Genomic DNA, 14,517 nt, shown 5'->3' with positions numbered 1-14,517 from the left:
TTCCAACAAAATGTAAAGTTCAAATTGTAACACAAATGTACTAAAATGCTTAGTGGACATAGGTAGACATGTAGGAAGCTTAAGACACGGTAATCATTATTAATTAGATTTGATGTTTGAGTTTTACATTTGGCCAGAAACAGAACTCCAAATGAAAGGTGCTATATTTTGAAACTGTTTGCTAACAAGCCCTCGATAACTTTACAGCGTCTCTTATCCGTTTGACGATTGGAAGTTTGTGGGTAACCAAGCACCTCGGTCTCATGCTGTTTACGGTAATTATATTATTGTTCCACACTGAGCAGCCAATGACCTGCTGATGTATCAGCTGCCACCCGCTCTCCTCAGCAGTACTCCTCGTGCTGCGAGTCGGGCAGGTCGTTGAGGTCCAGGAAGAGGGAGGTGTTGGAGAGTTTGCGGACGTTGGGCGACAGATCCAGCAGCTCGTCGGCGTTGCTCGGCACAGAGCTGATGTACATGTCCCACACCTGCTCCGGGGAGTCCAGCTCCAGCAGCTTCTGCTTGATCTTCAGGTTCTTCTCGATGTTCCTGCGCTTGTGCTTGAACTCCAGGATGGTTTTGGTATAGCGGTTGATGGTGGTGACGGAGGATGCCATGCAGGCTGTGAAGGAGCTCCATGCCAAACTGAGAGAAAGAGACACACAGTTTGAGATCCTTTCTACTTATTTATCAATTATTTTATATTTTATTAACTACTCAAGAAGTGATAAACCATCATACAACGGGCTGAATATAGGGACTTCGTATCATAAGAAGGTGTTAGTAGAACAGGAAGACGGGGAGAGAAGATAATAGACAAATACTAATCAACAATACAAAATAATATGAAAGGATAATTCAGAACCTGACAGGAAAATCTTGTTTTTGTGAAATAAAAATAAATAAGTATGTGCTATTATCTTGAAATATGAAATACTTATTCACCCTTTTTTTCATAATCAACACATACATATTGTGTGACAGGGGAACACAGCTTGTTATTATAATTAAACATACAGTACTTTCAAATGATATATCACACCTTTTTTTATGGCCTTTCTCATTCTCAAGACTGAATAATGAATGGATGTGATGTGAATGACTGGGGACTCACATGTAGGACCAGCTGTAGTCCCAGGTCTGAGGCTTCCAGTCCTCTGGGCCCAGGCTGACAGTCAGCTGGAAGGCTGTGGTGAACATCATGTGGGCCACCATGCCCAGCAGACCTGTAGACAGAGAGTGACCAGAGATGAGAGAGGAAATCACACTGGCCCAGTTCCATTCCGACCCCCGAGCACTCTGTGACAGAATGAACTCCGTCTGTAGTCTCAATCTGAGCTGAATGAGGTTTTGCTTTCTAAGGTGGAGGGTGTAAATACAGTGGTAAGCTTCGGAATGAACTTCTCTATCTACGACAGAAAAAGGAACTGGCGAAGGTGTAGAACAGGTGAGGTAAAGGCAGATGCAGACTGCTGTGGGTAGGGACTGGGAGAGAGTGTGTCGGGTCATCCTGTCCTGACATCCTACTGGCCAATCACTGCACTTCTCTGCAGTCACCACTTGGTGGCAGTGTTTTATCATGTTAGACTGAGTACCTATTGGAGCAGCAAAGTAAGCCTTGCTTTGAGTGGATGTTACACGTGAATGCATTTGACTGTAGTAATAAAGTACATGCTCTAGTTGTGTATGTTACCTTCCTGTTGTCCTTGGGTCAAATCTGACCTGTTCTCATTTGATTTTATGTCGGTATAAAGGTTTATTTTATGTTTATAAAACAACATGTTTACTTGCATACTACGTTATTCCCAAGAAAATAATTATGATCACTTTCATTAGGTTTTGGATGTTATGCATCTGTGGTCTTGTGTGGTCAATTTAGGTCAATAATTCAATAACTTTTCCTTTTTTAACCGAGAAATAAGGGTTGATTTTGTGTAAAAGAGGTCTATTGACCAAACATAAGAAAAAAGGGTTAGGTAGAATTCTAAAATACTAGTACTTTACCTGAGTATTATCATTTGATGCTACATAAACAACACTGATACAAAATGTAACACTGCAAAAACACTGCTCATGGTTGCGTTCCAATAGTCCATCTAGCTTAGGAGCCTTCCTAACCAAGTGAAATGACCCGGAAGTACGTCAGTGGCAGCCATGATAAGTCCGGCCAGGCTCCAGGATGAAATGACTGAGGGGGCTGTTAAAAAATCAGAGGGGGCGACTTTTTTTCACAACTGTCACGGCCTGGCTCTTGGCCAAAAACGTGAAACGGACGCGATGTAAGGAAATATATTTATTATTACCATTAAACTAAACAGAGCTACCACAATGGGATGTGTTAATCAGTAAGATCAGTAGTGTGTGTGTGCGGGTGTGTGAACATGGTGTGGTCGTGCAAAGTGTTGAATGCCAAACTAAGGTGAAGGGAAACAAAATCATAAGTCAGGTATGCTCTCCAAAACAAATCCTCCAACAGAGAGAGCAAGCAAGTCTCTGGCTCGGGCCTTTCACTCCTCATGGCCGTACCGACAGCCAGGTGCCCTCAATCAGTGCTGAACGTTAAAGGGACACACACACACACACACACACACACACACACACACACACACACACACACACACACACACACACACACACACACACACACACACACACACACACACACACACACACACACACACACACACACACACACACACACACACACACACACACACACACACACACACACACACACACACACACACACTCTGAGTGCCGGGACACAAACCTGGTGAAATTCAGTGATGTTGGCTGCTGTGTTTGTGTGTGTGTGCTTGATGGGGGGCATTGTACAAAGCTGTACAATAATAAATGTTAATAGCACAAAACTGTGTGGAAAATATATAACAACGCTTGATCTCCTTGTAAAAGCCCAATCAATATGGAATGTGAGGTGAGGCAGACGGGTCAATATTAAAAATGCATCAAGAACCGGGGAAAGGCTTTTTGCAATTACGATTAATTATTATTCCATTAGGATCCACCATCAGTTATCAGTTGCACATTTCCAATTACAGAAGCCGGTTTGTGTGAAGGCTTTGTCTGCATTAGCACTACACCCTATGTTAAACTTTCTACATGGAAAGCAAAATGCAGCATCAGCCACAACTGAATATTCCAGCCACTTTCTTCCATTAAACCTATTCTTGGTAAAGGTGCGTTTTGGCCATTAATTATTGGGACAGGGTAGGACTACAGGATAACCTGGGCTGGCCCCTCTGTCCCAAGACCGTCAGGCGCAGTGGCATTAGAAGGTGGAGCTGGAGGCGGCTGTTGACCCGTTCAGTGCTTATTGTGGAACAAGATGCTCTGGCCGCCGCCGGGACATCTTCTCTGGCTGGTGGAGTTAACTCGCTCTGAACTAAATCCCTCTCTGGAAGCTCGGCCTCCACAATATCTTTGCTGCTGCCAGAACTACCAGCCTTCTTGTTGGACAACCACTTTCGGATATCCATCCTGACCTAAACGTGTCTTCTCTTTCTTCCTTTCCTTCTCACAGCTCTATAATCTCTTTGCCTCTTTATTCCGGATTTACCCCTCTCATTCTGTTCTTTTCCTCTGATCTTTAATTACAGATAGTACATTATTAGATGGCTGCACTTTGGTTAATAGACTAACTTTGATTTCCTCAATTCATAAATTGACAGGCTCTGTAATTATACCATAACCTTTTCTCCTCTATCCCTTAACTCGTCTTCCTATACAGATTGATTTACTTAATTACTATCTACTCTAGTCACGTCAGGATTAAAGGAAAATGAATCATTAATCATCATTAAATGGTTGATTTTTTATTTTCAGAATTGAATGTTCAAACCAAGACCTATAACTGGCATGTCATAATAAAGTGACTAATATATAAACCAAATGTAATATTGGATAAAATACTACACCAAATGGACAGACACAGATTCAAAGCAAAGCCCCCTGGTTTGTCTCTAGAGTCTAACTGCCATGAGAAAAATCGGTACCACTTTACAATAAGACTACCCTTATAAAGGGTTTACGAATAGTTTGTAATTCATTTATTAATTAAGTTGTGAAAACTTTATAAATCATTAGTAAGCTTTTATAAGATTTGAGATAAACAGGGCAACTGTGCCAAATAGTGAGCCCACATGTATCTGTACTGCTAAGCCTTATTAGAAATGTTAGTAACTCATTAATAATGGGAATGTGTTTTACACTTTACAATAAGGCTCCCTTTTGGCAGTTATAAATGTTAGTAACTCATAAATAAATGGTCATAAAGAGATGTCAAGAAACATCAAGATGGAAGGGGTCTAAGGACAGAGGGTGTCGTATTGTCATACTGATATGCTGTACACACTGAGTCCACTGAGACAAATATAACATTTGTGATATTGGGCTATATAAATACACATTGATTGATTGATTGATTGATTGATTGATTGATTGATTGATTGATTGATTGAATAAACTCACTGAACAACAGATACCAAGGATGCTGGCTGATGAAGAAGACTAAGTAAGCTAGCCAATATAAGGCTTAGTCATCTTGCCAAATAGTGAGCCTGTGTTGACTTATGAAAACTGTTAGAACTGGTTTATAAATGGTTCTTAATGATTAATAAAGTGTTTACAACTTAATTAATAACCTAATTATTTATGAAATCTTTATAAGGGTAGTCTTATTGTAAAGTGGTACCGAAAAATCGAATCAATGTTCCACAATCCGTCACTAGTCACTCATTGTACCAATACGGTTTATATCATATAGAAACATATTATTATTATTATTATTATTATTATTATTATTATTATTATTATTATTATTATTATTATTATAGTACAAATCTAATCTAGACTAATGTAATATTCAATCCCACACTTGACGATTGAGAACATAAATTCGTAATTTACCTCGTTTAAAGCTTTGTTGTTGCACTATGTCAATATTTATAATATATTTTGCGGGCAGGTAGCCTACATTGAATTACAAGTAGAAGAAGAAGAAGTAGAGGTAGAAGAAAAAGTAGTAGAAGAAGAAATACGCTAACGCTACAAACAGGCACAACTCTGCTCTGTTTTTACCATAGACTTGTTTTTACTGACATCATGTAACATTTTATTTCACCTTGCTTTATGTTTTTTAATGCACATTCCGGAGTTTCAACCGGGTACCGGCCACCGAAGACTTTGCCCGGAAAACGGAGACGTTTTGGTCTGTGGACTGTGTTTACAGCTAAGCACAACGCTAACTACAAGCTCACTTGGGGTTGAGACTTTTTGACACGTTGCTTGACTGCCTGCCCACATATCTGATCCAAACATAGTAACGTATATTGGGGGAAATAATTATTTAAAGTTATTTAATAATTGTGACATTTATCGTACTTTTTGATGGATGAATGATGCTCAAAGTGAGGGGGCAAAGAATACAACTGAGGAGCAATGCCCCCTTTTGCCCCCTCGTGGCGCCGGGTCCGTGTTAAGTGCTGTTCCAATTCTCCAAACGAAAGGAAAGGAGGTTTCAAACTTCCTTTATAACCTCCTTTAGCTTAGGAACCACTGGACCTCCCTTGACGAAAGGAGAGGAGAAAATGCTGCCCCATGGATTATCGGAACGATTATCGGAACGCAACCCATGGTTGCGTTCCGATAATCCAAAAATCAACTCCTAAATTCTAACCCTATCTCCTATTCCTTGACCTGAAACGTCACAGGGTTAAGGGATAGTGGATTGGAGAATTCAAAAGGACTTAGGAGAAGAGACTGCGGTACTTTAGAGAATCCGAATGCAATTTCACTATCCGACGTGTTTATGATGCAACGTCATGAATGTGCGTCTGCTGCTGTGGGGGAACTATGGAAACTACAGTTTTCTATACAGCGGACTACAAACATGGATGTTTAATAAGAACGAGGGACTACTGTGAACTCATCTAGAGACTCTGCACCGTGCTCTGATGCTGCTTTGCTTTATGAACGGGGACAACAGAGAAACATATTGTTCATGACCAAAGTTGGAATTGAAATAAAAAAGGAAAGTGAAACTTATGCTCATCACCCTCTCCCTCCGGTCCCAACACACTCTCACTCCATAATCGTCCAGGAGCGACGTTTGGTCAGGGTCCCGTGGCGTGCAGTTGTGACGCTCCTAGGCTCCTTCAGCGTCATAAAGGGACGCAAATAGCTTTCAACTGATTGTTGATGTATTCCCATCTGCGTCGGGATTTGACGCTCATGGAAGCACGGCATCCGTTTGTGTCGGCTGCCCTTAAAGGCAATGTGAGCGTCCATTCCCATTGGATAACGGAGAATTGTACACCCGGAAGTAAGTATTCCTCTTACTGTCGATTGATTTGACAGTGATATCTGCACTACTCATCGACTAAAAAACACCAGATTATCCTTGTTAATTACACAACATTGATTGGTTTAAATTGTGTGCAATGCTTTTGTATTTTTCCCCTTCGATTCGGAGAAACAAATATTTGTTCGGAGTAAAGGATGGCAGAAGACACTACACTACCCAGAATCCCCAGCTATCGTTTGGACTACACCAGGGCTGCAGTCGGATAGTTTAAAAATCAGCTCCTAACGTCTAACCCTATCGTCTATTCCTTGACCTCTGAGTGAAACGTCACGGGGTTAAGGGATAGTGGATAGGAGAATTCAAAAGGACTTAGGAGAAGAGACTGCGGTACTTTAGAGCAGTGGTTCCCAAACGGTGTGCCGCGGCACACTGGTGTGCCGTGAGGCAAGTCCGGGTGTGCCGTGGGATTTTGTGACAACCATACCTTATTATTGCAATATACAACTACACAAAAATAAAAATAAATTAATTTACTATATCAGTACTTTGTAGGTTTATATGTACGTAATCTGCGCGATTTGCGCGTCCACATCTCCACATGCAGTGCTGCATAAACATGGCTGAGTCAGCGATAACTCTCGAGGGGTGGAGGTCTGCCCATTATTTTGAGTTCGTCCGAAGAATAGACAGGAATGTGACGGTGAGGTGCAAACTGTGTCCAGGCCAGAAGCTGTTATCCACTGCTGGAAACACCACGTCAAACCTCAACAAGCACATGCAAAGAACACATGCTAAGGTGGAGCTACCGCACACGCTATTTGTTGTTTGTTTATATCACAGTCTGTTCTTCTTCTCTGTCTTCCGGTTGTTGCCTGTTTTGAATGATGAATACACACTACCGCCGCCTGCTGGTAAGGAGAGTTATTGCCACTCACGCATGCGCAGTTCGTACGTGCTCGGCTGAAGTCTTTGCGGTGTCTGGTTCCAGTGCAACACATGGCCAACACGCAGGAGAACACGCCGACGCAACAGCGTGAGCAGAGATAGACTGCGCAAAATATACAGATAGCAGGAGACAGAGGACAGCCACGGTCAGATAGCAGGAGACAGAGGACAGCCACGGTCAGATAGCAGGAGACAGAGGACAGCCACGGTCAGATAGCAGGAGACAGAGGACAGCCACAGTCAGATAGCAGGAGACAGAGGACAGCCACGGTCAGATAGCAGGAGACAGAGAACAGCCACGGTCAGATAGCAGGAGACAGAGGACAGCCACGGTCAGATAGCAGGAGACAGAGGACAGCCACGTCAGATAGCAGGAGACAGAGGACAGCCACGGTCAGATAGCAGGAGACAGAGGACAGCCACGGTCAGATAGCAGGAGACAGAGGACAGCCACAGTCAGATAGCAGGAGACAGAGGACAGCCACGGTCAGATAGGAAAGCATTCAGGATCTGGATCAGTCTTCAATGGAAACTGAACTAAAGAGAACATTTGAAACTTTAGCAGTCTGCGTGATCTGCCTGCAGGGAGGGGCGGGCCGGCCCTGCGAGTAAAGTAACGAGTTACTTTATGTAGAGAGTAACGAAGTAGTGTAATATATTACTTTTTTTACTTTTTTAAAGTAATATGTAATATATTACTTTTTTTTAGTAACGACCCCATCTCTGCTGAAATGTTACATTTATAATTTGTAGTTCAGGACCATGGACAATGCAGCTTCCTTGCATTGACAGTTCTCTGTGCTGAATTTCCTTTGTCTCATTTTTAATGTTGTGACCTGTCTGGTTTAAATGAGTGTGTTGCTGCTTTGATGAAGCCTAATTTGATAACGTTTCAAATTAATTTCTGAAATATTTCGTTAATAAATATTTCATGAGTAATATAGTTGTCTTTGTCACATTTTATTTGGCATTAGTAAATAATTATGCACATTTACAGATATTTTACATGATATGAGTGATAACACGTGTTATAAGGGCTATTTTGCACAATAGGTGTGCCTTGAGATTTTTACTTGTCCTTTGGTGTGCCTTGGGCACAAAAAGTTTGGGAACCACTGCTTTAGAGAATCCGAATGCACTTTCACTATCCGACGTGTTTATGATGCGCCAGCGGACGTCATTGTGTGCGTCTGCTGCTGTGGGGAAACCATGGAAACCACAGTTTTCTATACAGCGGACTACAACATGGATGTTCAATAAGAAGGAGGGACTACTGTGAACTCATCTAGAGACTCTGCTCCGTGCTCTGATGCTGCTGCTTTGCTTTATGAACGGGGACAACAGAGAAACATATTATTCATGACCAAAGTTGGAATTGAAATAAAAAAGGAAAGTGAAACTTATGCTCGTCACCCTCTCCCTCCGGTCCACATTAATACCAATGATCCCAATACGTATGATTGTATGAACTAAAGATCTTAAAATCAATACAGATGTATTTATTATAAACGTTAGTCCTTAACATCTATCACTGGGTATATCACCATTCAAACATCTTTTAAAAGTTTAACAAACCCCACACAGCTCAGTAAAGACTGAAATGTTGACTTTATTTGATCATTTTAGTAAAAACTAACGTTCATATTTCTCTTTTTGATTATAATACTGATGAACGTTCAGAACAAAGCACTTTGGCAACTTACCACCTATGTTTTAAAATGCTTAATAAGCACCGTAACTCTCATAATCGGTTGTTTCCGTGAACGGCCGACTGTTGAGTGACGGCAAATGCTGCGGCTGCAAGGCATTGTGGGGCAGCATTTTCGCTTCTCCTGTCGGTTAGGGAGGTCCAGTGGTTCCTAAGCTAAAGGAGGTTATAAAGGAAGTTTGAAACCTCCTTTCCTATCATTCTCATCATTCTAGAGAATTCGAACGGCACTTATCATGGCTGCCACTGAGGGACTTCCGGGTCATTTCACTCCTTTAGGAAGGTTCCTAAGCTAAATGGACTATTCGACTTCAGCCCAGGTTCTCTGTTTGACAAACCCCGTGATAGTCCTCAAGCTCTGTGATTGGAGAGTGTGCTCCGAGGGTTACGCCGAGCCTTGAACAGCACTTGAAATGGGATGGAACCACGGCAGACTGTCCAAAACTGGATTTGAACGGGTCCACTGCCACTGAGGGACTTCCGGGTCATTTCACTTGGTTAGGAAGGTTCCTAAGATAAATGGACTCTTGGAACGCAACCCAGGACTATAAAAAGTGGAGGGCAGAGGGGCTCCAGGTGAACACGATCAGGTAATCAGACAGGAAGTGACACAGGGGGTCAGCACTCTTCAAAATAAAACAAGAAAACAGAAAGATCATGACAATATGATTTTATTTTGATCAGAGTGTGATTGCCTCCTTGACATCTACTATTTTTGTATTATTAGCTGCACTGTAGCTTTGCTGTTGTAACGCTGTATATTCAAGTATTTCTTATTTCTTCCACTCTACCACATTTAAAAAAGCCAATGTTGTACTTTTTAATGCACTACATTTATCTGACAGCTTTAGTTACTTTACGGATTCAGATTTTCAGCTAATACAAAATATAAATGGACTAATGAATAAGCATTGACATACAAATTAAGATATCCAGCAGCTATATACAAATAAATTAAAATGAGCTCCTTCTTTAGTAGCAGTGATTATTATCCAGTATTTTTTATGATATGCAATTCTGAAATACTATTACTTTTACTTTAAGTTTGATGCCAATACTTTTGTACTTTTATTTAAAGGGCCCATGTCATGCTTTTCCAGTTATTACCCTCCCCTTGTGTGTTATGAAGGTTGTTCTGCATGTAAACGTCTGCAGAGTCACAAACCCTCAAAGTACACCCTGTAGCGAGTAAAACTCTAACACTGTCTATGCTGCCCCAGGACGCCTCGTTGGACATTTGTCTTTTTCCATTTTTTTCTTCCTGACTGAGTATGGTGACGTGACCATGCCCAGGTCCAAATGGACCAATCCGTGGAGCTCCTCAGGCTGCGTTCCGCAGTGTCTCGCTGTCTCGCAGACCCCACGCAGCAACCAGGAAACGACATCAGTAATCCAGCTCACACTGTCCGCTCCCCGAGCCTCAAAGGGCGGAGCAGCGAGCCCCGCATCGTCACGCCAACACGGCACCCAGACCCCACGCAGCATTCTCATCTGTTTGTCATTACTGGTGTCATTTTCTGGTTGCTAACAAACGCCATTGTCACACATAAACACACATCAGTGCACAGTGGGCTCATAGGGGGGGGGGGCAGAGTGTGAATACACATACTATACAGAGATGCTGTGAGAAACCAATGTGATTTTGGAACATTGAACAATGTAAATCTATTCGAGTAGACCTCAACAATGGAATTATGATCAGTAGAAATGGCCGTGACATGGGACCTTTAAGTAAGATTTCAAATGCAGGTCTTTCAATTGCTACTTTTACTGCACTAACAACCTGATTGCTGACCACCTCTGGAAACTAGTGAACAAAACATCACAAATACCTTTTTTCTGACAGGAGAACAAATATGTTTGTGTGACCTTTACTGCTATTTAACAAAACATAATGAGCTCACTTATTTCCAGTGAGGAAGAGCGACTCATTTAATTTATTCAAGTTCTTTAGTACTTGAAATGTTCAGGACTTAGTTGTAATAGAGTATATTAACATTGTGTTGATATGCTTACCAAAGTAGAGTGTGCTTCTCCATTCACTGCTTATTGAGCGCTATGTGCATTATACTCACATTTGCAGCTATTTCCGAGGCTTGTAACTGAGTCACATACATGGTGCTTTTATTGTTTGGTTTCCTGTTTGAGCCTGATCACCTGACCATAATCCGACATCCATATCAATGAAGCAGAAAAATGATCCACCATTTATACTGTATGGTGAGTAACGGTGAGTCAGACCTAAGGCTACACAAGAAGCTTATTGCATCAGGATAACTCTCTGACTCACATCATGTGCAGTTAAACAGCCAGTTTAGGACGTTCTTATAGAATTAGGAGAATAAATCTAGCAGCAAATTCAGCTGAAAACATAACAGTTTGGATAATAATCATATTACTCATGACTCCTAGCCTCCCCAATGACCTACAAATATGATCAATGCAATGGAAGACCCATAGGGATACGTATGGTAATATATCCAATCTCTTTGTTCTTGTTTGTGAGATAGAAAGTGTCAAAAATACAGACTGGGGCTCACGTCATAGAGCTGGCAGTCCATAAACGGGACCCTTTACAGCAGGGGTGTCAAACTCAAGGCCCGGGGGCCAAATCCGGCCCGCGACTTCATTTCATGTGGCCCCGCAAGAGCTTGCAAAGAATATAACATGTTTATTATACGGTTACATGCCGATTTACAGAAACACATTGCCCATAAACTACATGTCCCACAATGCATCTCAAATTAGACTTTTTTCTCGGAATTTGACTTTTTATTTTAATTTTTTTTGAAAATGTCACTTGTTTTTTTTTGTTTTTCCAGAATTTGGCTTTTCTTTTCAAATCATATTGTGACATTCTCACTGAAGAGACTTGCACTTGTTTGCCCTAGACTTCTGCTTTCAGACGTAGTTAATTATGAAGTTATTACCCTATCCGATAATAATCCAATGCAGAGGCAATAATGTAATATAATACATTATTTTATATATATTAAATATTTTATATATTTATTCTTATGTAGTCTTATATATAAAACTGGCCCTTTGAGTGCAACCATGATGCTAATGCGGCCCGAGTTTAAATTTAGTTTGACACCCCTGCTTTACAGCATGATCTCACACCTCTGCAAACTGACCAGGTACACCATAAATCCCTTTTTATCCACAAATACATTTCTCTTTGAACTCGGTCCCGAGAAATATAATTTAAAAAAAATACAGGAACCTGACTACGTTCACACTAATTGGCCTACAGGTCTAGTGACAGACTGCAACTTGGCGGCAAAGGACCACCCAGCCTGCTCGTTATAAAGTGTAAACATAATTTCAGTTCAGTATGAAACTGAGGCAGGACATGTTAGACTACGCCGGACAGCCCCATGCACACAATCTTTTCGTAAAGAAATCCAAAAGTCGACAGGTCTGCCATCATTGACGACACAGCTAAGCTAATTTAAGAATGCTGCAACTCTGCTCTGTCTGTGCATCTCCTCTCTTCCAATTAGAGCTACTCACCAGAGGTGGAAAAAGTATTCAGATGCTTTACTTGAGTAAAAGTACCAATAAATTATTGTCAAAATACTTCATTACAATTAAAAGTCCTGCATTCAAAACCTTACTTATGTAAAAGTGCAAGTGTTATCAGCATGAAGGACAGGTGAATAGGGTAATTTTTTTAACTTAAAGGTATCAGCTAGAAATTTCTCCAGTTAATTACTTACAATAAGGCAATTGTTTTTTGTATTACAAATTCTCTGAAATAGCATGTTTAAATATGCAAATGAACCATTATCTCATTAAATATGCACATATTTGAACACATTTCAGGAATCGAAATCTGAACTTTGGATAAAGCCAGGTTCAAAAGTCTTGTTTCATTTTGTAGTCATATTAGTATCTAAGGCTTTTACAAAAGGAATATTGGATATCTCTTTTTATCACTCCATAAATCAGAAAATAGTGTAAACAGCCCTAAAATATCAATTTTCGCCATGTTTTTAGGTGTACAATGTTGTATAATTCAGGCTATGAATGATATATGAACAAACCCTTCTGTAAAAGCCTTCATAATATTGATAGGAATATAACTGGAAGGTTTGGTGTATCTACGTGCTACTGAAGTGGACATTTCGAACTCAGAGTAGGAGAAAAAACTCATTTTGAGAAAACGACCTTTAGAGATTGCAGTGAGGCGCTAGCTAAACCCTCCTGTTCTTTGGATGATAGCTTGCGCCTCGACGCACTCCGTGAAGGTATTTCATGTTCGGGGTCATTTGTTTTTTGTATAACCTTGCTTCGTGCAAGTGACAATTGTTGTCGTCTTCTCTGTGAACGTTTTTTTCGCCGTTCTTTTGCCATTTTGAGATTTCAATTTCTAGCGGAAAGCTAACCAGGAAGTGTTTTATCACACCACGTGACGCATCTGAACGAATCACGTTGTCAGAAATTGACACCAGCCAATGAGATTTCGTTTCTTGGTTTAAGACCCCTTTGTGCTTTCACGATTGGTTGCTGATACAAAGGAAATGACCATATTTGGATCCGATGAGATTGTGCAGGAGAGACGGAGCTTTCCAACGATATCTCTGATGACATGGTGCACACAGCGGTCGCGGTACTTTATGTTACTAGAATGCTAACTTTTGGTGAATTTAGGAGAAATCTACAGACGCAAAGAGACAAACTATAGTAAAATAAACACTTAAATGTGTATTTTGTACGTTTTCCTTCCAAAAGCCTGAAAGAAAACATGTTATAGAATCAAAATAGCACAACATCTCAAAATTGACCAGTAGGCTACTTGAAAAACGATGTTGTTGCCTGCCGTGTCTCGCCTTAAATTATAAGAAGTAAGAGTAATCATTATGCAGTAAATTGCTTTTATGTGTGTATATAATTATATTTATATATGTGACATTTCTGGATAATATTGTTGCATCAAGTGAACTCAGTTCTGATTAACTTTTTGTAAAATATTTAAATTATTTGACCCTTTTGTGACTTAAACAGTTAGTCGTCTAGTTACATTTTTAGGGATGCATTTTGTTAGAAGTAGCTTAAGCTGTTTAATGAATGTAGTGGAGTAAAATCCTTTCAAGTACCCTTCTCCATGTTGTTCCATCTTTTAACCGTTCCCCCTTCTCCTGTTCACTTGTCTTTCCCCCCTTTCTTTGCCTCCGCTTGGTGCCAGTTTCTGACGGCTGAAGCACCAGCTCTGGCTCTCTCACACTGGAATCATCAATGCTTACAAAGTAGAGCAGGAATGAAAACCAGCATGTGTAGCCCACCAATCCGATTACCACTTAAGCCCCCCCAAATCCCTGGACTGAACGAGAGCGCATAGATTCAAACACCTAAAATCCCATGTCATCCCTCTCAATGCTCATGTTTATTCCTCAAGATATCCCAGGGCAATATTATCATAATGACATGCAGCTCACAGGCAGCTCTGTGTCAGGATGAGTGGAACATATCTGAGTCCTGGCACGTTCTGCGATGGTGAAATTATTCATGCTCTGCTCGCAAGGTCAGGTGGTTCTAT

At 40.9% G+C, this 14,517-nt stretch overlaps 1 protein-coding gene across 1 annotated transcript in view; it reads right to left on the bottom strand.

Annotated features, from left to right (window-relative positions):
• Positions 1-289: 289 nt before the first annotated feature.
• Positions 290-14,517, bottom strand: part of gsg1l2b (gsg1-like 2b) — a 37,607-nt gene continuing 23,379 nt past the window's right edge. The window contains exons 4-5 of the mRNA XM_034107926.1: positions 1,115-1,226; positions 290-645 (exon numbers count right to left, since the gene is read on the bottom strand). Coding sequence (XP_033963817.1) covers positions 345-645; positions 1,115-1,226 — 413 coding nt within the window. The 3' untranslated portion in view covers positions 290-344. The remainder of the gene's footprint in view (positions 646-1,114; positions 1,227-14,517) is intronic.

The sequence above is a fragment of the Pseudochaenichthys georgianus genome, chromosome 19, assembly GCF_902827115.2.
Source record: "Pseudochaenichthys georgianus chromosome 19, fPseGeo1.2, whole genome shotgun sequence".
Lineage (NCBI taxonomy): Eukaryota > Metazoa > Chordata > Actinopteri > Perciformes > Channichthyidae > Pseudochaenichthys > Pseudochaenichthys georgianus.
The sequence above is the reverse complement of the archived record's forward strand: the minus strand, read 5'-3'. Positions and strand labels throughout refer to the sequence as shown.